General features: G+C 41.2%; 1 protein-coding gene across 3 annotated transcripts; it reads right to left on the bottom strand.

Moving 5' to 3' along the window:
• Nucleotides 1-1,766: 1,766 nt before the first annotated feature.
• PANK3 (pantothenate kinase 3) lies at nt 1,767-27,336 on the bottom strand. Of its 3 annotated transcripts, none has more exons than XM_065644082.1 (7): nt 26,842-27,336; nt 17,136-17,488; nt 15,384-15,637; nt 14,589-14,765; nt 12,894-13,017; nt 9,619-9,744; nt 1,767-8,260 (listed from the first exon to the last, which is right to left on the bottom strand). In XM_065644082.1, exons 1-7 carry the CDS (start codon nt 26,867-26,869, stop codon nt 8,210-8,212), a joined length of 1,113 nt encoding a protein of 370 aa, XP_065500154.1. In that variant the 5' UTR covers nt 26,870-27,336; the 3' UTR covers nt 1,767-8,209. The 3 variants fall into 3 exon arrangements, with proteins under 3 accessions (XP_065500154.1, XP_065500155.1, XP_065500156.1); XM_065644083.1 differs by lacking the exon at nt 26,842-27,336 and adding an exon at nt 20,085-20,145; XM_065644084.1 differs by lacking the exon at nt 26,842-27,336 and having other exon boundaries at nt 17,132-17,187.
• Nucleotides 27,337-27,746: the final 410 nt, after the last annotated feature.

Genomic DNA, 27,746 nt, shown 5'->3' with positions numbered 1-27,746 from the left:
ATCAAGTCTTCATACACCACAGAGGTATCTGTCCCCACATGTTAAAAATTCGCCAAATTGCTCTTCAACTCAAACACATTTCTCAGACCTTAAGCACTCTCAGTGCACACATTTCCTTTCCATGTGGCAAAGGTTTATGTCCTTCCCAAGAAAGGCATCTTCAGGAACTGAAGAGCTTTGTTGCGTCCTTGGAAGAGGAATTTTTACCTGCAGAAAGTTGATGTTGCTTCTCCTGTAATTGCTTATGACGCGGCTGTAACAGAACTACTCTCTTCCTTTCCATTCCCGCATCCAGCTGCAGGAACCTAGTCCAGCTGCAGTTACCGCAGCCGATTTGCCCCTGACCTGTGAGGTTACAGAGGAGACACCGTCGCTTAATTCACTCTCTCAGCTCCATACTTAGAGGTTGCCTCCAAACTCTCTGCCCATCACGCAGCAACACCGGTGGCTCTGCAGCCCTGAAGATGCAGCTCCTGAGGCAGAGAGATGCTCGTGGGGCAGCAGACACCGCGTGGGGCTCCGTCTCCTCCGGGCTGGGAACAGAACACGGTCAGCCATCCCTGCACCTCCCACAGAAACGCCTTTGGAGCAGGCGGGTTTCACTCTGGGACAAAAGGCAAACTCCAGTTTTAATCTATGCTTCCAGAAAGAGAAGTTACAAGGATTATTGCATTAGATGTTTGCATTTGAGTCAAATTAAAAAAAAAAAAAAAAAAAAATCAAATCAATTGCAGCTGGCTGAATAGTCTTACATCAAAAGGAATTCACTTTTCTGTTGTTTTTAGAGCAGATCCACAGCTGAGACAGAACTACACGACGTTCACACAGCTTACCCCGGCCCTGAGCTTGCGCACCAGCTGCACCAGCAAGCAGTTAAGGTCCCCAGCTGAAATGCAAACCAGCTTCCACAAAAGCATACTGCAGTTCACTCAAAGAAACAAAGAGGTATTTCTGCTTTTTTTTTTGTTTGTTTTTTAAAAGGCAAATCAAACAAATCAACAGTCCATAAACCTGTAAAGGAACTTGTATTTCTTACAAGCTCATTTCCTCCAGGTAAAAGAATCACCGTGGTGCAGACTGTGCCAGACTCGAGGGAGATACGACGCGCAATGGAATTTTCAAGGTTTCATTTTGGGCAGTTTAAAGCAACGATTTGTAGTTTGGATGGCTAAAATCTGTCCAGTGAACCCCGAAGAACAGTCTGTGACATGGCGAGCCCGTCACAAGCTGCACCGCCAGCACGCAGACCCTGACTTCTCGCCTGGTGGGCACCGCTCACAACAACTTCAGGACAACGGAATTTGGCTTTTCCGAAACATAAGCAAGGAACAATTCCAACAGAGGAGTCATTGCAGTTTATGTATTATGTGTGGTTTATACATGAGGTATTTTATTCAACAGGAAAACATCACTCTGAGTCACCTGTGTGCATGAATCAGCATGTGCTCTCAAATTAATTTGGAAGGCAAAGGCTTACGGGAGCTTCACGGTACGCTTGCTGCTTCAAGACTGCAAAACTCAGGGTCTTTAGGGCATCAAACATTTTTTAAAAACAGGACCTAAATTTAAGAACTGTGAAGTACAGACTTTAATAAAAGGAGAAGAAGAAAAAGAGGGTGAAAAACATACCAGTCATGTTTCTTTACTGTGAAAAGTTACACAACAACCCCCAGCATCAAGTATCACAGCAATTTATGATGCTAAAGGAAAAAAACACACCCAGAAATCCCTCCCCAGAAACCCACAAATGTAGGCAATGAGCAAAGAACAATCTCAAATTATTTATTAGGAAAAGACAAAGTACTGTTTCAACATTCGTACAGAACAAATGGTAATAAAACCAGGAAAATAAACTGTAAAAAGTAGGCCCATCACAGAGGAGTTGGGTTATGACAAAGTAAATGAAATCCAAACTTCATCCATGCAAACGAGCAGTAAAGAATTATTTACAGTTTTGGTGGGATGAATGATCAGCATTGGCCATATTTGGGCCCAAATCAAATGACTCTGTGACATATTAAAGGGATCTAACCTGTACATTCAATAATGAGAATCTATAAAAGAAAAATAATTTAAACAATTTACAAGAGCTGTATTACAGATGGCATAAAGGTATCATTTACAAGAGCTGTATTAACAGGTGACACAAAGGTATTAATCAGTAATCTATGAATAAAAATTTATAGCACATATTTTTACATCACATCTTCAGTGTCTGAACAGTAAACAAAAAGTGGAGACGTAACATGAGTGCAATGTAATCGAATAAGGCAATTTAACCAAATGGCTCTTCGGAGAACTACCATCCTACAACGGTTTATAATTTATAAACCTGCCTGTCCGCTTTGCTAACTAACACCAATACGTGAAGACAGCAGCTGGTGATTATTAACAGAAGGCCTGCGTATGACAAGACAGTGGATGGAAAATTAAATACTCGTCGGATAAAATGCCAAAAATCAGAAACATAAAAAAGTGCAGATTATCAAAAGCCCTCTATATCCTGTCTCTTATAACATCACCACACTGATTTTCAGGTTCCAGGTGTTGTAATTTAATATTCCTCAAAATACTAATTCACTAGTCTTATAATTCTTTTGTAATGCACAATCCAAAACTAATAAACCTCCTCCCAAAGCTTGTATTTACAATGTTCTTAAATTGATGGTAGAAGAATTGTGAAATGCGAGCAATTTATAGCAAAGATTAGCAACTGATACAAACCATTCCAGTTCATTTCACAGGCAAGATTAATTAACACATTTAGCTTTTAAAATGATTTAAAATGAGTATTTCTGCATTTTCAACGACTTCCCCAAATGGTTACAGTAACGGCTGATTTTCTTGAACTTTTAGCAGAGAACAAATGCCAATCGTGTTCTACTTGATACAATTTGTTTAACCAACTACAATGACAAAACAAGGTGAAGGGTAACACTGAAATCCAGCAATGAAAAGTCATCATGCACGTGGGGAATGTTACGGGCCTTATAGAAATGCACAGGAAGCCAAACCTGCCAATGACTTGTCACATTAACAAACACAGGCCACATACTCTAAAAAATCCAAAACAAAACACAAAACCAAACCCAAAAAACCAACCAAACAAAAACACAGGAAACTTGAAATAAGGCCAAAAAATATTTGTAACTGATAAGTTTTAAGTCTGTCAAAAGGACCAGGCGATAAATATTTTATTTACAATTTCTATTTAGAATCTTGATTTTCAGCAAACGATTTAGCACCAGCAGGAATATGCGAAGTAGCGTTACTGCGTTCCCCAGGCAGAGACCTCGAGGCCAAATCTTGCTCATTAGTTCAGAACAGTCCCCGTTGAAGAGAATCACCTACTCAAGGAACTACGGTGAGCAGGATTTGGCACTCGGTTATGCAAACCTAGACTGCTCAAACATATTCCATTAGCACGGTAATAATTACAAATATATTACAGCATCTTTTGAGATGTTTTCAGAAAGTGTGTTTTTAAGAATACTTAATGTGCTTTACATGTGCGAAGTAAAGAAAACTAATAAAACAGGCTTCTTTGCAGACCTATTAAACTTACAGAATTAGTAATTTTATCACAGATGACAGAATACTGGTGATGTACTTTGGAATGTATCGGTAAAACCGAAAGACTGTAAGCAGGGAATTATCCCTCTATCCTGTGATAAATCATGTTTTTATCTCCCATGGTCACGTCCGAGGACTTAATTCACCCATTTTACCCACAAGGATTGCTAAGTCTGCCCCCTCTTACTATGCGTTAATGGGAAATGCAAAAATTAATAAAATCAAACCAGTAACTGTATGTGTCAAGCACATGCCAGGCTCTGCACTGTGACCTACAGGTCTTGGTCAGTACTTCTGATCCACAGATTTTTGTTCACTTTTTAATGTAAGCAAAGCTCTATGACGTGTTTTAAGCCTACATAATAATAATAATAACAACAAAAATGTAGAAAGCCCTGTAGCTAAGAAAATACTAATCTCATAACGTGTGCAAATGGACTCAGGATAAAACGCTGACCACAACCAGCTCAATGGAACCGCACTGACCTTCACCTCTGTTCTGAACTCAACCGCTTCCTCAGGATTACAGCCAGCGCGTATTCAGAATGTGAGCAAAGTGATACTTAACAATATTTCTTGAATGTAAATTTAGGCATTAACATGGGTTAATGACTGAACACATAAGACAAAATCTAGTCTTTAAGCAGCACAGATTTGCTCTGGATCGAAGACACTTCAGTTAGTTCCCAATGTTAAAATCCCACTATTGTTCTGCAACATCTAGAAATAAGAAGTGATTGCAACTTATCTACAAGTAGGTGTTTCCTGAAGACCTAATACTGGATAGAGACAGAGTTAGGATTACAACCCTTAAAAGGCAACAGAATCACCTTGCATGTATACTACCAACAACTCAAATGCAGGTAGGACTCTCACATTACTCCTGAAGGAATATTTAATCCATTATGAAAAGGCAGAACTGAACTTTTGTTCTTAATATGCAGGCTGAGAGTAAGTAGGACAGCGTGGTTTCATGTTCCTTCCACACCGTACCTCTCAAATGATGAGTGGGGGTGCTGGCAGAATTACAGAGGTGCTCGCTTGCAGAACCCTACAGAGGAAAGGGGAAAGATCTCCGAAAGGCAGGTCAGACATCTGAACGCCCCTTGAAAACCCGCACCAAACTATACGACAAAGAAAGTCTATCAGTGCTGCTTCTCTCCAAAGTGTTAAATTTATTGAGGCTTTGCCAAAAGAATGAAAAGGTGTTTCTATTTAAGCCTCTGCTGCCTTCAGTAAAGAATGCTGAGGATGTGTTCATTCCAGCTTGCTAAATACTTAAAATGTATCATAGAGAAGCTCCCTTCTTGTTCAAATTGCAGTTACCCCAGTAGAGCTAGAAAGGTGAAAGTGGTTAAGTTTCATAGCCATACTGACTTGGAATTGATTCGTCTGAAAATTAAGCTACTTGACTAAAAACTTGCATGATTTTCAGGGAGATACTGATACAATAAAACTGTGCGTAATACTTAGAAGATGCTGCTTTTCCTGGCATCTCTAGCTGCATTGGATTGACGGGATCATCTCTGTGGCCAATAAAATTATCTGCCATTTCTCTGGTAAGCAACACTGGTTAGGAAACCTCCTGGGTAAAAGTCCCAGTACCAGCAAAATTGGCATCATATGAAAAAATTAAAAGGCACTCACACGGCTGATTGAGCTGAACACAATTACACATTCAAAATGGGCTTTGTGCTTTACTTTAGAAAAAGAAATATCACACAACTTTCCTGTAGAGAAGTGGTTCCACTTGATAAGACAACAGCAGCCCTGAGAAAACCCCAAATTTTCTCTGCTGCAGTACGACACACGGAATCAATTCACCCTAAGGCCGCTTCGACCAGTTGTCTGAGGAAAAGAAACGGCAAGGGTGAAAGTAAAAACGCAGATCAGGAAAAAACAAGTTACTCCAGTGATTTGTATAAAAGAAACAAGCCTTTTCAACCTATTTAGAAGAAAATTTAGATGAAAAGACTTCAAGGCTTACCTTGCAACTGTATGTGATGCCTGGTATTTTAACTGATTGTAGAGTCAATCTTTGGAGACTCTAGTAACAAGATAAGTCGAGGGAAAATGAGATGAAACCCAAAGATGTCGCTGAAATACAGGAGCTCTGGGCTTTAAAGCAGGGCTTGAAAACTTCCCTGCTTGCTCTTGTGAGGAAGTAACAATTGTGCTGATAAAACTAGCAAAAGGAAGCCAATTTTTTTAGAAGCTCAAGGGCAATAAAATAGAGGTAGGGCATACTTTTTGATTCTCACAGTAGTTTCTATACAGTACAGCTGTTCAAGAATTACTCCATTGATTTATTCTGTAACTCTGTACAATTTACTTTAAAAATGCATCTTGGGTCACATCAACTTCAAATAGTTTAAATTAACCATGGTCATTAGGTAATCATCTTCCACATGTGCTTCTGGTTAAATATACAAGTGACTTCTAACCACTGCTTCAAGAGCAGCTCTTTCAGTATCAAAAAATGAGAAGTACCAATAAATCTGGTCTGAAGGAACTGTTTCTAATAAAGCTGTAGTACGTGCATTAAAGTACTTCATTTAGCAAGGAATAAAATATGCATTTGGTTCGCAAAATTTTCAGGAGGCTGTCAAAACATTTAGAAAATTAAGTTTTTACAAAGTTTTATAACCAAATAAAAGGTACTTTCTATAGTCAATTGTAACTTAAAAGGAACGGTATACAGCATTTAGAGAGGCATTCTATAAAAAACCATATTCACTTATTTTCTGAAGTGCTCTGATTTAGCAGTAGATCAGCTGAACTGCGAGTGTAATTTTTGTTTCTTTTTTTAATGCCTAAAATGAAACACCAAAGCAAGCACAAGGGAAATGTAGTACGGGTACTGGGAAAAGCAACAATAAATGGAACTGCGTTTGCAATTGGCATTGGGCTTAATGAATTGGCTGCTCTAAGTTAATGTACTCTTAAATGACCACAGACTTACCAAAAAACCCCAAATCAACCGAACAAAAACCTCCAAACATATAATGTTAGTATGGGGCTTTCGATTTTAAGAAAAGAAAGACTGAAAATAGCACATAGAGGTTTCTAATGCACTAGGTGGATGTGTCTGTGAATGCAACACAGCCGTGCTGTGGAATACTGGAGCAATTAGTTTTAAAAACACCCTAAAACCCAACATAGGGATGTGTTCTAGTCTGGCTGCTCCTCATGCACTTATAGGAAAAATATTTAACATTAAAATGATATAATAAAATTAGGTAGCTCTTTAGTCCGCAAAGAGTCATACACCTAATGACTGTGTAATATTCTTACAAGTTTAAGATCTCATGCCCTGGCTTCAGGACTAAACTTGTTACAATAATCACAACTGTAAATTTTAAAAGTGTACAGAAAACCGCAGAGATCAGTTCCAGAGTACGGATTTTATCCCAAGGCCACAATTTGATGAACGGTTCCGTATTGCAAGTGCACTAAAATTGGTCCGTTTGGTGCTGCAATACAAACTCTGATGCCGTCCTCGGCTTTCAAAAACTTCCACATCCAAAAGCAAGCTAACCACCTTTCATTTTCAACACACAATTAGATTCTGATTTGCTCTCATAAAATTAAGAAGAAATCACGTTTTCCAATTAGTGGGATGGGGCAGGAATTTTCCAAACCTCCAGAGAAACGAGCCAAAGCATCAGAATTATGAGGTTCCATATTTAGTCTATTTTATAAGGATTTCTTCAATTCTCTCAGGCTTTGTGGTACCTCTACAAAGAACAATGCACGATGTCAGAATTTATAAAATAGACCAAAAAAACCCAGAAGACATTCTGGAAGTCATGTCCTCAGAAAAACAAACAAAAAAAAACCCAAAAACCCCACCCAAACAAAACCAAAACCCCACACCTGAAAAATCTACCTTCATTAATCATCACATTATTTTCCAAATCTGACCAAAGACGGGGGGGATCTTCCCAAAATAACAGATGCATCTTCAAATAAATGAAGAAGGCAAGTGAATACCTTCACAAAACCTTCAAAACATCAACTACTTAATCTGCTGCTTTGGCTGATTTTTTTGTTTGTTACTACTATACTTCCCGCTGAAAATTAAAGCATATTACTTATTACGCATAATAATAAAATAATTACGATTGTAACTGTGAGAAGCAATTACCTACAGTTTCCTCGTCTTGTAGATAGTACCTTACTGTTTTTGAAGTTGTTTTCTGTAAGTACACATGGGAAATTGTGTTCATAATATAGTATAACTAATGAAAGTAACTTTTCATTCATCAATTATATAAAAAACTGACAGGCCTGAAGCCTCAGGAGTAAATCTGCAATATTTTCACACTGAGTACTTAAAGGATCAGCATTCCTTCTTCTGGAAGCTTGTCATCAGAGGATGTATTGCATATTAAAAGTTCAATATTGGCTACATGTACCAAAGAACATAAAAGATATCCCAAAATATTTCACTTTTCAATGCCCAACAGAGTGGAAACCCCCTCCTTATAATGGCAATATTCAGTAGCTCATCACTTCTTAAAAACAGTCACAGAAAATGTGCTATTTTCTTCTCTCCTCTCCAGATTTAGTTCCCATTGCCATAAACAAGTGTCATTCAGGTGGAAAATAGTTCAGTGTAGTGACATCCGGTATCTCAACTGAAATTTGGCAGGCCGAGAAGAGCACCGACAGCTCCGAAGTACCCCTGTTCGAAACAAACAAAAAATGTTGCAGGGTCAAGTACCAGATTAGATTCCGCGCTAATCACATTTCAGTGGCAACAAAGCATTTGGTGGACCAATGCTACAGAAAGAACACCATACACTTTTAATACATAGTATTTCATAATAACTTTTTAAAGCTTTGTGAAACAAACATTTTCTCCTTATCTAGCTTAACTTTAGGAGATTTTGCCCCACGGCTCCTCATACACTGCAGGACTTCCAAGACATGTACCAGCAATTCCTAAAGCACAGAAATCAGGTTTGGCTTGTTTTTCCTACAGGAGCTGCGTATTTTGGTTGCTACACAATCTTCAATATCCATAGCAACATGATTCCTAAGGTATAAGTCAAAAATTTCTCAAGCTAACTGCACCTCACATTTTTTATGTCCAAGTTTCAACGCCATTTTTTGGACTGTATACTTACCTGCATACAAACTCCCCATGTTCTGCTTTTGGATTACTTTTCCCTCTGGGGAAACAAGATGTTACCCCTCCCTATAACTAAAAAATACAGAAGTGTTTGGAATCGCCACTTGACCAAATACAAGAATTTAAAATTTATCCCAAAAAAATCTGCAGCGGGGTAGAACTAACAAGGAACCATTCTGCTATCGCGGCACACATGAGCACCAAGACAGGCTATTGTCAGTCTCAGGATAACAGCAGAAGAAAAAAGTTGTGAGAATCAACTGAAGGGGAACAGATGTAATGCTGTAATATTTGCAGACCACCAAATGGAGAGTAAAAATGGCCAGCCAACTGCCATGAAGCTACAAGTCTCCCAACTGTAATAATACTGGTTGCCTGTATTTGAAACAAAACAGGTCAACTCTCTCAGCATTACATACTGATCTAGATTGCAGAAGCTGCCCAAGAGCAGGTTGATCTCGGAGCACGAAACCACTACAACAACTTCAAGGTGTGTCTGTGTGGCAGGAAAGCAGTCTTTGTTAAAAGCAGTCTCCATTTGCAGGATGTTGCTCAAGCTCAGGTGAGAACAATAGAAGTATTTCAAAAGGTCTACACTTTAGATCTCCCTGTAATCTTTTGAAATCCAATACTTAGTATTGTTACCACCCAAAACCTTGTGAAGACTGTTGAACCTTAGTGCAGAACATAACATTTTCTTGTTCCTCTCCAATAATCTGTAGCGTGAACTGAGATACTCCAAAGTGACTGAAGGACTTTCCCGGCAGAGAGAGCTGTCCCCAGCGAACCACACTCTGAGAAACCTCCTCTGATTTTCCATGTTTATTGAGTATGTGGTATCTCAGGTACTTGTGTTCTTGATTTATGGTAAAACAATACATACAGATAAATAAGAAAGCACAGCATACCTCATGTTCTAGGAATAAGGCCTTCAGCTGGCCTTTCGACCAGTAATCCAGTGCATATGCAAGAAGTTTCATTGACAAAGTATTCACACGTAAAAAATTGCCAACAAACACAACTCTGTTTATTTTCTAAAAAGAAGAGAAAAAACAGCAAAAGATTAAGTTTTGTCACTGTTTAGCACAGCTTTGAAAAACTAAGCTATGAAAGAACAGACTGTCTTGAGCAAGAAAAGAAACCAAAAAAAAACCAACTCCAAAACCCGCCCCCCAACAACCAACCTTCCCATAATTAAAACATGGTTCCAAAATTTAAAACACAATATTCTTAAAGGAAAAAACGTGCAACGGAGAAGTAGTTTTTGTGTTTCAAATTAAGTGAGCATTTTCAGTAACTAAGTCAAAGAAGTAGCCCAGCTAAAAGTGAAATTAAATGAAAAATACTTATATATTTGGTAGAGAAGACTCAATGCCTTCATAGCCCTGTACAATGCTGCTTGATCCATATGCAACAAGGCAGCACTGTAAAGAAGCCGAAGACAGTAAGACATAACAGATGTTCCTTTCATCTTCAGACCTCGATACACCTCAGTATAAGATTAGACTAAGACTTAAATACAAGTGACCTGTGAATTTCAATCAAGTCAAATGTAAAAGAGTGAAAAACATTCAATTTTCCCCATTCACTGATATAAATCCAATATTAAGTAGAAGCAAAATTAAACACTGATTTAATGATATGAGAGCAAGATCCATAGAAAATGTAATTGTGTTAGTGCTTAACATAGTGCTTAGTAAGTGCTTAATTACATTAGATGAATACTCATATCCAGGTTGCTACAAGAACTAGTGTGACAACCCAACCCCTATTCAAATGACAAACAAGCAACTGCTTTTCACCATCTTGATTAGTTCACAGTAAAGACAACTGTTAAGGCACCCAGTCAAACATAATTCTGCCCTATAGCAGGAAGTCAAAATAATTAAATCCATTTTATCTTTATACATCAGTTGAAGACATTAGTTTGTGGATTCCTATTAACTTTTTTTTTTTTTTTAAAAAACACGATTTGTAGTTCTGTAATATAGTTGGAATTACACCAAAAAAAACTCTTGGAGTAAAGCTAATTTGTGCTGTTGATGAGTTCTGATTCGTACTCATTTACCCCTGCCTTTACATATAAATTGCATACATTTGCCTCAGACTCAAGACTATTACTGCACTTTCAACTTTACCCTCATTTTAAGTCTTTTGTTATCGAGCTTCGCCATAAAGCAAAAAACCAAAATTAGCTCAATACCCACAAAATCAACTTTCTTCTCCAAGACAGACATGAGAGAAAGACAGAAAAAGACACTGAGGGAGAATTTGCAATATTAAAATCGGAAAAATATGCTAGTCCGGCCCCTAAGCAAAAGGAGGGTTACTGCAGCTAACGTTGTTGATACTCCTGAGACTATCACCTCCACAGACTTTAAGTAGAACTCTAAACACAGTTTCCTTTGCTCTTCTCTAAGGAAGCTGTTCCTAAACCTCACTTTATCCGAAGTTTGTTGATAATGAATGAGAAAATCCCTGGTTCTCAGACACCCGTGTCTTCTATGCCTATATTCAGTATTCTTCCATAGGTTCTTGACTGTCTGTGCTAATTATACTGACACTGAACGCATACTGGTTCTGTTTAGCAGAGCTTCGAGAAACAGAAGACAGCAGGAAACTCTCTGTCAATCAGTAAGATGACAGGTGTCACAACAATTTGAAGTCTCAAGCATTAGTAAAAATTAAAAATAATGCTCAACTAGAAGCAAGACTTTCTATGAGCTTTAATCGGAGAGTAATTTCAGCTTGAAGAAACTGCTGGGGGCCATCAGGTGCTATGATATGCTCAAAGCAGGTCTCTCAGCAACTTCGACATTTAAGTTGCTCAAGTCACATTTTTAAACTCTCCAAGGACACAGAGTCCACAGTTTCACTCTGAGTCCATGTTTCAGGGCTTAACCCCTCTTCCTGTGAGCATCTTTTTTCCCTTATACCAATCAGAATTCCCTTTGCTACAAGTTGTGTCCATTGCTTCCTGTCCTGCTGCTGTGCCTGACTCTATCTGGCAGTGTCCTTCCTGTAACCCACTCTAGAGACAACCATTTTGGGCTTCAGCTTCTTTGGGCTTAACCCAGATCCCTCTGTGTCTGCTTGTGTGTTAGGTGCTCCAGGGCAGAGCTTCGTCTTGGTAACCTCCCTGTTCGACAACTTCTAGTTTGTCAGTGCTTCTCTCTTGGCAATGGTGGTGGTTGTGGGGGGAGGAGGAAAGAGGTCATGTCCAAAGCATCACCTCCTCTGACCCGCTGGCCGTGTCCTTGCTAACACATCTCAGCAGAGGGCCAGCCTTCCCCACTGCACGTGTATGCTGCTGACCAATGTTCAGCTCAACTTGCCCGCCAGCACCCTCCTCGCTTCTGCAGTGCTTCTCCCTGGCCAGTCTGGATCCCACCTTTTGCTTTTGCCATGAGGAGGCTACCCTGGAAGATCAATGAGCTATTCTGGGCTCCTTATGCCATCAGGATGACATCCAACAAGATCTTGCTTCCTAAATTCCCGCCAAACCAGAAACCTGTTCTACTCAAGTCCATCTGGAGTATGCATTCTGCTACTTGCCTTCATTTTCCTCAGGACCTTAAACTCTACTATTTCAAGGCTGTCACTGAAATCCCCGACCAGTTCTTCCCCTATGAACCACGCTTGCCTAGTCAGCCTGCCTAGCGCTTGTGTCAGAAAACTGTCCCCAGCATGCTGAGAAGCATGGATTGCTTGTTGTCTGCCACATTATCCTTCCAGTAGAGGCTGGGATAGTCCCTCATGCAAACCAGGACTCACAGGTCCTCTTGTGTCCCGTGCTGCACGTGTTCGCCTACAGAGGCTTAAGTCAGGCCCACAATCATCCTGTTTTCGCAAGGGGACTTCAGGTCCTTTCATCACAACAGCCTGTGCTCCCCTGCTGCCCCACTTCTCTGCAGGCTTTGGGCTCCAGTCCCTAGCAAGGTTGGTTTGAAGCCCTCCTCACTGGGTTACCCTCCCCATTGACACAGATCTCCTTGTCCCACTTCTCCAAAGACAGTCAGGATATACTGAACCACTTCTTAGCTCTTTAATACTACATGGATTTCTTTGTTTCATTTGAGAACATACTAAAAGGTTTAATATAATACATCAGTTTAGCAGGCATTTAATCTGAAACCAAATAATAGGCATATAGGTAGATCATTTCCTTGTCAGAAGTTTTTACCTCATTTACTGCACACATCCGGGCAATGGACCCAATGTTATTGGTGATGGTGACCAATATGGCTCTTGCAAGATCTTCCTTACTAACAGACTCTCTCTTCTCTTTGTAGATCATATTCCCAAAACTGTAACAGGAAAAATTTCCATTAAGTACAAAGCGATTAATATGCGTTTGAAGTAATTTCGGAATGTAATTTTTGTGTTATAATAGAACTTAAGTCTCATGTTTATTCTTAAGGAGCCCTCTTTTTAAGTCATACAGCACTTTGACAACTGAAGTTACAACGCGTGTATTTATTCCTTCACATCTTGATGTAATAATAACCCCAAAGAAAGTATTTGTGTTTAGATTGTTGACTTTCATGAAGCATCTACAGCAAAAAGTAGTCTTATTCTTAGGCAAGACTACTCTGCAAAACTAGTCACTGTAAATTAAGTCAATGCCTAAGTCCGACTGGTGAATCCTCCAACTCCACACGCTTGCCTCCTCACTCACAGTCTCTGTTCTCAAAGTAGAAGTAAAACAGAGACAAGAAGAATGGTTTTATGATGGGACACAATCCTCAGAAACAGAAAATAAACAGCTGGCAAACTTCTATGTAGGTTTATAGGTGAAGAGTTCTGGATTAGGACATTTCTGTTACTATACACAGTAGATTATTTCTTACAAATTATAAAAAAGAAAAAACAAGACAAGAATCCATAGCTAGGCATGATATTTTACCACTAAGGACTCTGTGCCATATCTAAGTCAGTTCGGAGAGCCAGAATCTCAATTACTCTAAAACTCAAATAGTCATTAGAGATCCTAAGGGTCTTAAAAAGTAAATGAGAACAAAAAGTACCTATATGAAGAGTGAGTTAAGATGTACTGACTAAAAGTGTAAAGTTTGCACATATTAAAACATCTCAGCATATGCTCTCTGAAGAGGCTTAGACTCAGTTGGCTAGAGAGAGAGAAGAATTAAGTTACTGCAAATTAAGACTTCTTACTACTGAATAAGAGAAAAGAGTTAATTAACTCTCTTATGTACATATTAGTTTCACTCCCAAAGTTTATTCTTCTTAACATTTCTTCAGGGTAGAGAAGCTGTAACACCACAATTAATCTTCCCCAATGGAAATAAAACTTGCAGCTATGACAAAAATCCTCTGTAATTGACAGTGAGACACATTCGTTCTCATGGTGCGAACTGTTTATGTTCAACAGCTTTCGTAAGTGAGAAAAGTAGTAAAAACATCATGCCAGGTGCCTGTACTGACAGCCATCTATCAAAAAAAGCAGAGTCTTCCCCAAAAAATGAAGAGATACTACTCTAAGAGCAACAAAAATGCCTTTTTCCAGTTACCTTGCCTCTGCACAATGGCCCTACTAAAAGATTCTAGGAAGTGAAAACATAATCTGCTTTGTTTTTCTTCTGTACTTTGCTCTTGCCGCTCCTATGATCACCTCATGTTCTCTCTGACTCATGTATAGGCATACATGACGTTATCACATGAGTTTACTTCAATACTTAACTAGAAGGCACCTGCAGCTGCACGTGGCTTTAAATCTTCAGGAAAACTGAGCATATATAAATTTTAGGATGAAAATGTAACTTGACTATAGTAAAAGTTTGCAAAAAGCACTTTGGCTGCCTTGTTTTTGAAGTCCCTTGAACCAGCAAAAGAACGAACAAAAAGATCTCTTGCTTACCTGGATGCTACAGCCCATCCTGGCAAGCCAAATCTTTCATAGTCTCCTCCATAAATATCTCGAACCAGCTTGTCAGCGTGCGTGCTGTCTCCCTTGGATGCCATTTCCAGAGCTTCTTCAAAACTTTCACAGCCCGTCAACAAACTGCATAAACCGAGAAAGGTCCCTCCACCTAGACTAAGAAGAAAGAAAACCAGTCGCTTTTAAGTAGTATTTCCTCACATCAAAGACTCTTATGTCTGATGAACAAAATAAACAAATCAAGCCCTCCACCTTCGATACCAAGCTGTCTGCTTTCTTGCTCAAGGTTCACTACACAAACAGCTGTCAATCAAGTTAACATTTATATAAGTCACTTACAAGAAGCTAACCATAACAAATAGTTACAAACTCCCAAAAAGAAAGCTGGAAGAGACTAAAACTCCCTAAATACCCACATGATGCCACAGACTCTGATCCTTGATCGCTTTCTGTAAAATCTGTGGATGTATTTATTCTTATGGAGCAAGAGAAACACAAGTTCACTGGACACATTATCAAAACTTAAAAGACACAACCAATAGAACTCTCACTATGGGGCACTTCTAGCACTCATCAATTCATAAAGACGCTACTGGCTAAATCTCCTCACTAACAGAACTGTGGTGATGGGCTTCAATGAATGCAGCTGTAAATTAAAGATACTTTTCCATACTACAGAGTGAGGGAAGGGATAGGTGGGGAGAATCAGGGAGAGCAACCACTTTGGAAACAGATGGCATAGAGTAACAACCCCAGCTTGGGTTTTTAAGTTACCTTGTTCCAGTTACTCTTTTATAGTTGTCTTTGGAATGGACTGATAAAATACTGACTCCTGACCCAATGTTAACAACTAGCAGTGGATACGGATCATCCAGATTAAAAGGCATCTTTTGGCATCTCTCAGGATCTGAGGCATTTTCAAAATAATAGCACTCTGCCTGGCCGTTGAAGCTGACAGAGTCTATATACAATAAGCCTTTGACAAGGCAGTCAAGCTCATCCAGTTTGTGCAGCTGGAGGTTTCCAATCTGTGTTAAAAAAGAAAAAAGGCAACGTCAATGTGTTCTAACATTGCATAAACATGCTACAAAAGTATATTTGTATTGCCTAGCTTTAAGAAGCTTAGGCGACTAATTCAGAAACTTCAATCCCCCTATAAAGCCAACAAAGAATTCAGAGAGAAATTCTGAATATATCAACTGGCAAATTACTCCGACTATAAATCTAGATCTCAGACTTGAATCAAGAACAGACAGGCAGTATAAAAATCTGATTTGGTAAGCCCAAAGATAATTTCCAAGATACTTGGACATTAATCCATTGAAAAGTTAGCAACATTTTTCATCAGTCTAAATCAAAAAAAGGTCACCAAATACCCTAGAGGCCCCATCAAGTGTGATCTTGGTGAAACTCACACATCTGCACATATTTTCAAAGTTTGTGGGTTTCTTCCCCCATCTTAAAGTCAAACAGTCATTTCTAAGACTTCAGCAGATAAAAACCAGAGATTAAAAACCTCAATGGCACCGTACTAACTATCCTTCCAACTTTATTAACACTCCACGGATCAGAAGACCACAAGTCAGAAATTCCATGAGACTTCAGGTTTGTAACAGCTCTCCCTCAGTTTTGCACATGACATTTAAGCTTCTGCTCTCTCATAAAGCAAAAAGACAATTTAACAGGTGCTGTGGATTCCAGGAAGGCTGTAATTTCATACCCTACTTAATCCATCTAACTCTGGGAGTGATCACGCTCTGTCCCTTACCACAGCAGGGAGTTCCAACAATTAGAGAGTCCAATCAGGCAGCTAATGCACGAAAAACCACCCGTAGAGTCTGTCTCTGAACCAGGTGAGCTCACGTTTGGACAGCAGATTTTTGAAACCAAACATTCTGGGCTATTGAAAGTCTTCAGCCACTTTAGGACATGGGCACACTGGATACTGCAATAAGATTGTCGGTAACAACCAACTTCAGATAGAAACTGCATCTAAATAAATGATCAATTTTCGTCACCAAGGGAAGCATCAAAACATCTCAGGAAAATCCCAAACTGCTCTGCAGTTGAAAAAAGACTGAAAAAAGTCTTTGAGATACACATTTTGCCACAGATCTCTAAACAATGCACTGGATGAAATTAATGAGGGTAATCCCACCCAAAAACATTGAAAACCTATCACCAAAGACTGCTTTGGAAGGAAAATCCAAAGTGGCTCCAGCACCTCAGCAGTTTAAGCAGATTTCCATCAGAGAAAACACAGGTTAGAAAACGGTTAACTTCCACAAAGGTGTCTTGCATTTCACTGCATTAATGGAAGTTTCTAATTTGCTGTTAGCATTAGATCTTCATGTTCATTATGACGTCAAAAAGCATATTACTAGCTTTCCATACTTAAGACTGAGAAAGAAATGAATAATTAATAAACTTTGAGCACCCCAGTTTTTCAAAATACTGCGTATTTTAACCCATCATGAGCAGTGCTTTCAGCATCAGCTTCAGTACAAGGAAAGACAGGCTACCTACTGTGCGAAAGTCTTCTTCAAACTTGTAAGCGCCACCGCCAGTGGCACAGAGCACCGTATGTAGTGTTGAGAAGTTCTTATTTCTTCCCATTTGGATAAAAGTAGGCAAATCATGAGTTGGGAATCGGATAAAGTGCAAGTTTCCTCTTCGATCAAAAATCTTTAAGTCTTTCAGCTCTAGGTGGACATCTCGAATGCCAGTGGATCCATAGGCTACGTTGGAAGTCAGGTATCTGCGGATGCTCTTCAAGCTTTCAACTTCCTCCTGCTCCTCCTCTGCAGTGATATCAATAGGTTCAAAATAGGCAAGTTTCACCAAAGTTCCCCCAATGTCCATGCCAAACCACGGGAAAGCTGTGAAGATAAAAGAATTGATGGATTAGCTTTGTTGAAGAGCAAAATCAATACCTGTAGCTTCAGCCTAAATCAATGCTATACTTTTCAACAAGGAAGACATTACCAAAAATCCTCACAGGAACAAAGAATTAGTGCTCATGTCCATTACATGACCTTAAATATCCTTCTGGCCACAGGTAAAAAAAAAAAAAAAAAAAAAAGGAAAATGAGTGACTCTATTTACACATTCAAATGCAGTCACAGATGCTCAGAAAGCCCAACTAAAAGCTCCCCAAATCATACCATATATTTCATACCAACTCAAACAAAATTCAACTACTTTTTTTTTTTTTTGAGAACAAAGGATTAAAATAACCTTCACTCCTAAAATAACAGTTTTGACATAGTTTAGCACAAAGACTGCAATGCACGCTTGTGAGAAAGCAGGTTACATATTATAGCTGACAAGAGCAGCAGAACAGGTGCTCCTCCCCTAACAGTTACTTCTTGCTCACATAACCTGTTTTGAGAGGGAAGCATTAATTTATTTGCATATATTTTAAAAACTGACGCAGTTAAGATGCCAAATTTATGGAGCTGAAGAGAGCTGTTCATACACCCCTTGAAATTACGAAGAGCTAACAAAAAGTAGTATTAAGCAGTACGTGAAAGATAGGAAATGAATATTACTGAATCCAGGTTACATTTTTCTTTTTTTTTTGTATCTTGGATTGGAAGGGGAAATTTCTGTACTATGAAGCAGTAACACTAAGCCACAAGTATTTTGTCTCTGTCACTTTTGTGGGATAACTGCAATTCCTACCAGGGGTTTATGTCAGGACATGAATATGCCTGTATCAACAAATCTTCCCAACAGTGTGTGGTGAGGCAGATACTCAGCGACTCTAAAGCAAAGACAACATCTTCACCTGACAGTTTCGCTGCTGTCATCTCCCAGAAACAGTGTTTAAAATTTCATCTGTAAATTTAAGAAACATCTCGAACATCCAGCTGGGAAGCTCGTATTTGTATTTCCTGACACTATAACTTGCTGGGGTTTTTTTAATATTCTGTAGCATTCCAATTTATTTCTTCAGATGAAACTCGTATTACAGAAGGATGAAACTCATGAACAAAACCAAAAAGATGTTAACATGTTCATCATGACTAAGTTGTAATTATGTTGGGTTTACATTACCAGAGGGATCTATCCTTGAGAAGAACGGTCTACTAAAATATTTTAATGTATTTAGTCAAGGTTGGCTGCATGCCAGTTCATTTATAACACGAGTGCAAATGTCAAAAAACAAAAAAAACCCCCAAACTTAAAAGTTACCTCAGTTTTCAGGAATGGATGTCCAGAGAATATCATCAGATATTAATGAAAACCTTACTCATCTTGAAAAACAAAAATTAAATGCAAGGATAAATTCTGTAAAATCTAGCTCCAAGTAGGAATAAAGAAATTCTATAAACCTGAAACGTGTTCTCTAAAGTGGAGATCTAAGCATAAAGTCACGTATGAACTGACTTTACAACCACATACGCAACTTCCTTGCACTGTGACTCCAGACATAAGAAAATCTGTCACCTTACTGTCTGACCACAATTAACTGACTATTTATTAAGCGACCTCACTAAGTTTCAGCCTCTTGTCATAACCAATGTCACAAGACCAAAACCGAAGAAGGGAAGTAGATTCACCCAGCAGACCAGAAAGTGTCTGCAGGAGTCAATACAACCCATTCAGCGTTTAACTAGGACACAGCAAGCCAAGTACTACCTAAAATACTTGGGATTCTTCCTGCCCAGTGAGGCCCCTGAATGACTAGATTCTGGTCTTCCACACCAAGACAGGGAAACAGCTGAAAGTTCAGGTGATGAGCTTTAGGAAGATTTGATGCAAGTCATGCTTGTTTGTCAGAAGATTCCACCGCAGCCCATGTTAAACGATCCAAAAGGCTTTTGTAAATAAAGCATTAGTCTCATCTCTCAAAATCTTAAGGTTTACAAATCTTGTATACCAAGTAAAACACAAGAACAGCTGAACTGTAAGGAAGTTTAATCCATAATTCAAGTGAGAACATATTTTATGCTGACAAATTGGATCATGCCGTGCAGTATCAGTTTTCTGGGACACCTGAGTGATCTTAACAGCAATTTAAGATTTTGATACTGAAAAAATAGGTCAGTTTTCACCTCTGTGAGAAACCCCAACAAGTTTCATATTTTTCTACTGCAAATTTGTGAAGATTTGGCTGGTAAGTACATTGCTCAAGTTTCACTTACAAGGTGGAGGAGTTCTGACAAGCAACTGGGCCCACGTACTGTTGACTTACTCCTTATATCAGCAATACAGAAGAAGATATTACACAAGGCTTCCTGTGTATATAAACCACTCTTCATTAATTTATATACAGGTCTAGCCCAGAAAATTAAAGCCATTTTGTTTTCTAAACACAGAAGGGCAAGTACACAACCGGTTGAACTGTAGCTGTGATTTTGGGACTGCAAGGATACAAGATTTATCCACGCTTGAGCTGCCTTTAAATATTAGAAATATACTGATCGTACAGAATTAGAATGTAATTGTAAATGGACACAAGAAAGAAACCTTGTGGACTCTCCTCCTATTGCTGCAGCCTTCCGATCAGTTTGCTTTGGGTGGATCTTGGCTCAGGATCCATCCTATTTGGATGCAGGGGGAATGGAGAAAACAGGAACCCACGTGAAAACACCAGTTCCTCTTCCAGTTACTGAAGAAGTGATGTCATTTGCAGGGCTAAAATAAGGCCACAGAGGATTGAGGATGAAGGACTACTCAGAAAATATATGACAGAGAGCACGCTCGAGTTTCCTACAGGACTCCCCTCCACAGGGCAGCCAGCCTAATCACGGCGACGGCTGAAGATAACACATCTACTTTAAGTCATGCCACACGTACAAGGATGCTGGGCATTTCTTTACATCATATACACAAGCACCCTGCTCCAGGTGATGTTGCTACTCTTTGAGGCATGCTCAAAGCACAAGAGTTTTCACTCTTATTTATGGTATCTGCAGCACATGTACCAGAATCTGTAGCTGGCATGGTCTCTCAAATCCATTAAACATTTAATTCTGAGGCCATCTTGTATTTGAGAGATGTCTTGGAACAAGACAAAAAATAGCATGGTGTGTACCTTGCACCGAGAATATATAAATGATTCTATAAGAAGTATTTTTATACTCCTATCTGTGGGTTATGCTTCTTTGAGTGAGAGATTTAGGAGCAGAATGACAGCAGCACAATCTTTTGAAAAAATTATCCTCAGACATGAGCTTGATCCTTACAGCATAGTTAAAGAACTATGCCTGGAATGAGACCAATACCAAATGCACAGCATTCGTTCCAAGTTTATAACTTTGCAAATAACAGGTTTGAGGACTTGCGCAACTATAACTATCATTCCACAGCTTCAATTCATACGGAGGGTCAATACACCTGCATTAAAACTGGCCTTTTTCTGCTACTCTATGGGGATTTGGTCATTAAAATATTTTTCTCAGCTCTTCCTCTTTATAACTGTTTTTATTCCTAGGAGGATTCTACAAAAGGCGATGCACAGCTCAGAAGTATTCCTTGCTGAGAATTTAACTGCTATTCACAGAACAAATCCAATGCCCTGTCTTTTCAAAGTTCAGCTCCTCTCTGCAGCGGTCAGCTGCAATTTGAAAAAAGAAAAGCAGGAATCGAGCTTCTTACCTGACTAGCCCAAAAACTGCTTCAAAAACATACCTTCTGCTTTTAAGAAGTCAAGCCAGACTCTATTTAAGAATACATAAAATATGTATTTTTACTATCTGAGAAGAGATAAATACGCAAGGCAGAACACAAACTGGGAAGTCAAACCCATATGGTTTAATGTGATACTTCACACCAAATTGAACTGTCACCAACAAGACAGCAAGAGGAGTATCACAATATCCAACCTCCTTAATTCCGAATCCAGATTTTCTTTCACTCCCCAGCTCTGCCAGGAGCAACTGTCATCCGCAGATAGATACGGCAACCAGGAACCTTTGCCATAAATTATAGCAACAGGTTGTTCTGTACATGCCATGAAGATACTTGAGAGGCAACACGCTCAGAGTTAAAAGAACAAAAATGTTTAAGGACTCCCTAGAACTGCTTCCTACAATGTAGAAAAGCACTGCCCGTGTGGGCAGAGTGCAGTCACAAGGTGCTGTGGTCAATCAGTGATGTAGCAGCTCTGTCTGGCAAGAAAACCCAAGCTGGTGGTTGTTTTTAAAATTATTATTTAGAGCTACACAGGGGGGGCTCATTGTCCTGTGTTTGCACTTCTCGAGTTCTTGGCATACGTAGTTTCCAGCAGCAATCTTAAGGTTACTTATATCTTATCATAAAAGGTCTTTATATGCCAAAAGGAAATAATTACAGTAAAAGGTCTCTCTCATGACGATACAAGCACAAAGGTTGAAGTGTTTTCCTTTTCTGTGGGTTCTCCTTCAGCAAAGCAGAAGACCTTTAAAGTCCTCCACTCAGACCACACTTGTATTTTGACTTTGTACACCCATTTTGTATCCAAAGCTGCAGGAAGTACACACTTAACTACTTCCCACTTATTTAGGCAAGCATAATATCCTCCAGTTTAACACTCTATTTGTATTTAGTTTTTAAAGACCGAGAAACAGATTATTGGCAAACTCTTTTCTATCAATGTAACAGCACATTTGAAACACAAATAACTTTAAAATTCTTCCTTCTCACCATAAGACAAAGCAACAGTCTGGGTCAAACCTGCAATAAATTAACAAGAACTAACATTTGAAGAAGAGTAGCTACCTCTTAATACGAGCAGGGAGCTTTGAACCATAAAAAAAATTCACAGCTGTCAGTGACAGCAGAGAACAGGCTACCAGATTTTGTGTCATCTTGTATGAAAGCTTATGTATTATAAAGATGTAAGACTGTTGCACTTCAAGTACAAATGTGGCTTGGGGAACAACCATCAAAGCATGCTGCAGCTTGTGATTCTGTATTGGCTTAAAATAGAAGAAAGGAAAATGATCGTGAAATCACATGAAAACTTCAGTTTCCTTCTGCCAGCACTGCAGCAGTTCTTCACGAAAGCATGCAGTATTATCAGTTCTGATGCACAAAACTTACCTAACTCAGCTCAATATGTAACCTTTGATAACAAAACTTATCTCAATTCCATTCTTATCTGATTACTGACAAGTTAACTATATAAAAGTTACACTGAACTATTACACAGTTGGTGTTTACAAACACAGAAACTTCAACAAATCTTGCACTTTCTCCAAGAGCATTTTCCTCTATGTACATGCATAGATTCTTCCACTTCCAGTACTTCCCTAAAATATCTGCCTACAGCAGGATAAAAATCAATGGTAAACTCTAACACCTAAATCAGCTAGCAGTCTAAGGTAGCTGACGTCCACTGGGACAAGAGAAAACACATCAAAGGCCGCTGAACTGCTAAATTAAGTGGGGTCCACCTGACGGCCAGGCAGCAAAGCGCCTTTGCTGTCCCTGTGTTACACCGGTGTGTGCCTGCGAGCAAAACTGCACAGCGTGTGCCCTTAACCCTCGAGAGCTTCGCTGCTTAACTCACTTGGTTTTGGGTTCAAATATCCGAAGTCCGGCTCAAAATAGATTTGGGCTGCACAGAATTAACACCCAAATTACACGTATCTATCACATCCTCCCGTTTCCCTCGTGGGAAAACTCCTCCATGGAACTCTGCAGACTCACCACACTTTCCCACTCAGGCACCTCTAACCACCCTACAGAAAGGCCACATTTACCAGCGGGAGGGCAGGTGGTAATCGGCAATTACTGTAACCGCTCTTCATTAGGTTTATCGCATCTACAAGTGGATACCGCGTACAGCTAACACAAGACAAAACATCCCTGCTTTCATCTTGTCCCTCCTTGCTCATTCTGTTAATTTTGTTGACATTTCAGCAGCAATCTCGTTGGTGACAGGTGTTTTTAGTATAGCCAGACGCAGCATGCAGAGGCAGAATCTAACAATATAGGATGCAAACACAGTATAAGCTGTGCCTGGCAGTATTAACCCCTTATTAGAAATACATTTTTCAACTGCAGCAAAATGAGAGCCTGACACATCAGCTATGGGCTAATAATCAGCTTCCAAGGACTAATCAGACAATTCTAGGATACCATAAGACTAAGCAGCAAGGTCTATGAAAAAAAAAAAAAAATTTAAAAAACGATTCTCCACCAACCTAGATGGATTTTTCATCAATTTTTAATACACAAATCCTGCATGGAATCACTGTGTCCATAACAACTACATGTGTCCATAGAACCACACTAGAGAGAATAAACTTAAGATTTTCATCTTCTCTTCATTTCGATACAGCATTTTGCAAACCTCTACTATGTACTTTCATATATCATGTCTCAATCCGCCTCAAGGGAAATGAGGGCATTTGTTCTCAAACTATTTTTAATAAATAATTAAAAGAAACAAACTGTACAAAGTAGCATACACCGCATACTAAATATTAGAAGCCCAGGCGTTTCCTTCAGGGGTCCCTAACACTCCAGAGCCGAGGTGAATGTATGCTGGCTCGTTCCTCCTCTGGGGGCCCTCGCCTTCCCTACCAACACCCAGGGCTCTCTAGATGAGTGGCTCCTCTCTCGCCTTCAGGCAGATCTCAGCAGCGGTTCTGCAAGACTCTTTGCTCTCATATTTATCGTCTCCACCCCCATATAACCTTTGGAAGTTTCCCCGATGAGAGCCAGTCATTCTTCCCCGTGGCATTTCCTCCGAAGAGCTGGTCGGAGGGGTTCTCTGGGGGTCAGCTACTCGAGCCTCGCAGTCACGCTACCAGGAAAGCTGCCAACACCATGAGGTCAATTACAGCTTTGTCCAACCAAGACCTGAAAACCTCTGAAGTTTTTCAAGAATCCTCCAAGGATGGAGACTCCACAACCCCTCCAGCTTCCACTGCTACACTAACTACCTAGCACAAGGTTTTCCTAATATGGATCTCTGCTATCCTCCTTTAAAAAGCCTATCACCTCCCATCACCTGAAAAAGACATTTAAATGGCCCTTTACTAGTCTCTTCTGTGACAGTCAATCTCAGAAGCCAAGTTCCATACATTTGGCTGCATTTCTCACCATTTTTACAACAAAGCAGCATCAGCACTAGCCAGGTGAAGATCTGAAAGGGAGCACTGCACAAGCATGTCTAGGCAGTGCGCCCACATCAGAAACTCTGAACTTGCCAGGTGTCTCCATTTCATCCCCACTTCTCTTACGACAGACATGTCAGTGCAGTTGTGCTTTCTTTCATGACACTAAACACCACAAAGAGAGCTGCAGGTTGGCTAAAGCGATCTTCTCACTTCCAGTGTGCAGGCTCTTAGAACAGCCTAATGACCGCTTGTTAAATAGCGATCAACCATTTTTCCTGCATCAAATTTCACAGACGATTAAATACTCGCTCCACCTAAGAAACGCATACCTAGTCAGCAATGGTATTGAAAAGTGCCTACAACTGTCTTAGCCACATAATTTGTAACTAGACAGTCTAAAAGTGGTATTGTGGGCCCAACTCAGCTCTCAGGTCGATTTGAGCATATAAGGCAAACCAACAGCTGTGTTTGGGCACAAAAGCCCCTGAACATCAACAGATGTTTCCATCTTGTGTGGATCTGCTCCTCTTCAAACATTCAGCTGCTCTCCCACTTCAGTCTGTGTGACTAACCAGGAGCACAGATCTACAGAATGAGTCTGAAGTTCATTGCCTAAGAAACTAAGTGCTATTATCTTTTCAAAAGCCATCGACTTCAAAATATGTGAAAGAGCCAAGATGAAATAAATAACGTAGTTTGACACTGTGTTCTTCCCCTCCCCTGCTTACGCAGTTCCAATTGGTTCTGATTCCCATCATGAAACCAACATCAAAGTTCAGGTTCAAGAAGTGGAAGAGTGCAACTACAAATTTAGCCTATTTAAGCAGTTAAAACTTCTTGGTAACATTTGCTATTGTTATTTAAACATGAGGTTTAAATCCACCACTACAGCAAACAAGTCTGAGGCCCAGCAGAGACACTCCTGAAATTCGTAGGTTTCCGCGGTAGAAGCAGCCATACTCTCACTATTTTAAATTACCAAACCAGTGTAAAGTTCTAAAGCCAATTACTGCTTCAGAGTCCCAGTATCATTCCTTAAGTATTACACCTGGGAGAAAAATGCTGTCTGAACAGTACTCTTCATAAACATGATTACAGTCAATTCAGCAATTTCCACACACTGGCACTAATAAGAGATGCTAATTGTGTGCTACAAGATGTGTATTTAGAGTTTCCTTAACACGTCATAGAAAATAAAGTATTTTCACCACCAAACTCAATTCCATTTCTGTAGTTACTTCTAGAGCTACACTAATACTTCCTGTGTAAAATACGCATTTGGTGATTCTTCTTGTTGGGCTGCTCAAACAATGTACTTAAAATATACACTTTCAATATACTGTCTTACTTGTGTGCTCTTCATCAGACAGGAATGTCATATGACAGAGAATAACAGCAGGCCTAGCTCGTTAAGACTGGCCATTTTTTCCATACAGTAACTCACCCTAAAAACTAGTCTTTAAGTATTATGACACAGAAAAAATAGCCTAACTCAGCAGAGCAACACGTGCATCCCTTTCAGCCAAGGTACACCTGTGTCAGTTTGACAGGAGTGTTGACTTGCACATCTGTGTACCTGTCACACTGGGAAAACACGACTTGTATGTAGATTAACTTTACCTGATCCAATCATCTCTTCCCACAAAAAGGAAAAAAAACTGCCTTAGACATTCTGCTCGCATTTACCCGAGTCCGAACCATGTCTATACCCTCCAAAACAGACACAATAATCCAAAAGAATAAACAGTAAGAAATATTATTATAGCTGTGCTTATTAAAGGGGAGCATTCAGTGTACTTTAATGAAAGGCTTGTACCCAAATATTAATAAATATTCTCTAAAAAAAAAAAAAAAAATCAGAAGTTGATTAGCCCATAAAAAACAAGACCGCAGCAAATGCAGCTGCCCGCGCAGGTGTTTAGTACACTGATTAAGTGCCACCTTCATTAACGACAGCATCCATCCCCCCCAAACCTGACGATATTAGTTTCCTTTCCAAGAGGAGCCCTTCCAGCGCACACACCGATCTGCACCACCCCCCGAACCCGCTCTGGACCGGGCCGCGGAGGAGCGCGCACAGTCCCGGCCGTTCCCAACGCACAGAGCGGCCCCGCGGTCCCCGCTCCCGCCATGGCGGCTGCGAGCGCCGCCTCCCCCGCCAGCCCGGGCCTTACACGGCTTCTTGGCATCCTTGATCTTCATGGTGCGGCAGCGGCGGCCCGGTGCGGCGGCCCGGTGCGGCGGCGGCGGGCGGGGCGGGTCTGGGTCTCCTGCCCCTCGCCTGATGGGGCGGGAAGCGGCGGCAGCTCCTCGGGGCCGGCCCTCGGTCTCCTGATCCGCGGCCGGTGGGCGGCGGGCGCCCGCCTCCTGGTCGGGAGCGGCGCTGGCAGCGCCCACCGCTACGCCCGCGGCCCGGGCAGGGGCTGCTCCAGCGGCGGCATCGGCTTTCGGGCGGGGACACGGGGCGGGAGGCGGCGCGGAGCGGCTCTCACGCCCGGCCCGGCGGCTGCGACCCGCTGCGACGAGCCGAGCATCGGCCCCGGGGCCGCCGAGTCGCGCCGCGGAGGGCAGCGCTTCCCGCCGCCTCGGGGCACGGCAGTGGCCGGGGAGAGCGGCCCGGGGCGGCCCCTATGGCGGGGCCGCGGGAAAGCCCCCGCTCGGGCACGGCCGCCGCGGCCCCTGTGGGCAGGAGGGCGGCGCCGGCCCCCTGCGGAGGCCCCGGCCGAAACGGACGCGGCGGCCCGGCACAAGATGGCGGCCGGCACCGGGGAGCCGCGGCCGCGCCACACAAAGGGGCCGGGGCGGCGCAGCGGCTCCTGCGCGCCCGCTCCGCCGCTGCCGCAGCGCTGCCCCCCGCCCGTCACGGGGCGGCGCGAGGCGCCGCGAGCGCAGCCCGGCCCGCGCTCTGCCTACAGCTCCCGGCGTGCCGCGCGGCGCCCCCCGCGCGCCGCTCACCCCACGGCCCCGCGGCCAATCGGGAGGCGCCACCGCCTGGCGCGACGCGGGGGGCGGGGCCCGCTCGGCTCGCGCGGTTCCTGTCAGCCCGGAGGCGGCGGCCGCTGGTGGCGGGGTACCGCGG

The sequence above is a fragment of the Caloenas nicobarica genome, chromosome 13 (assembly GCF_036013445.1).
Source record: "Caloenas nicobarica isolate bCalNic1 chromosome 13, bCalNic1.hap1, whole genome shotgun sequence".
Lineage (NCBI taxonomy): Eukaryota > Metazoa > Chordata > Aves > Columbiformes > Columbidae > Caloenas > Caloenas nicobarica.
This window is presented reverse-complemented; position numbering and strand designations above follow the sequence as displayed.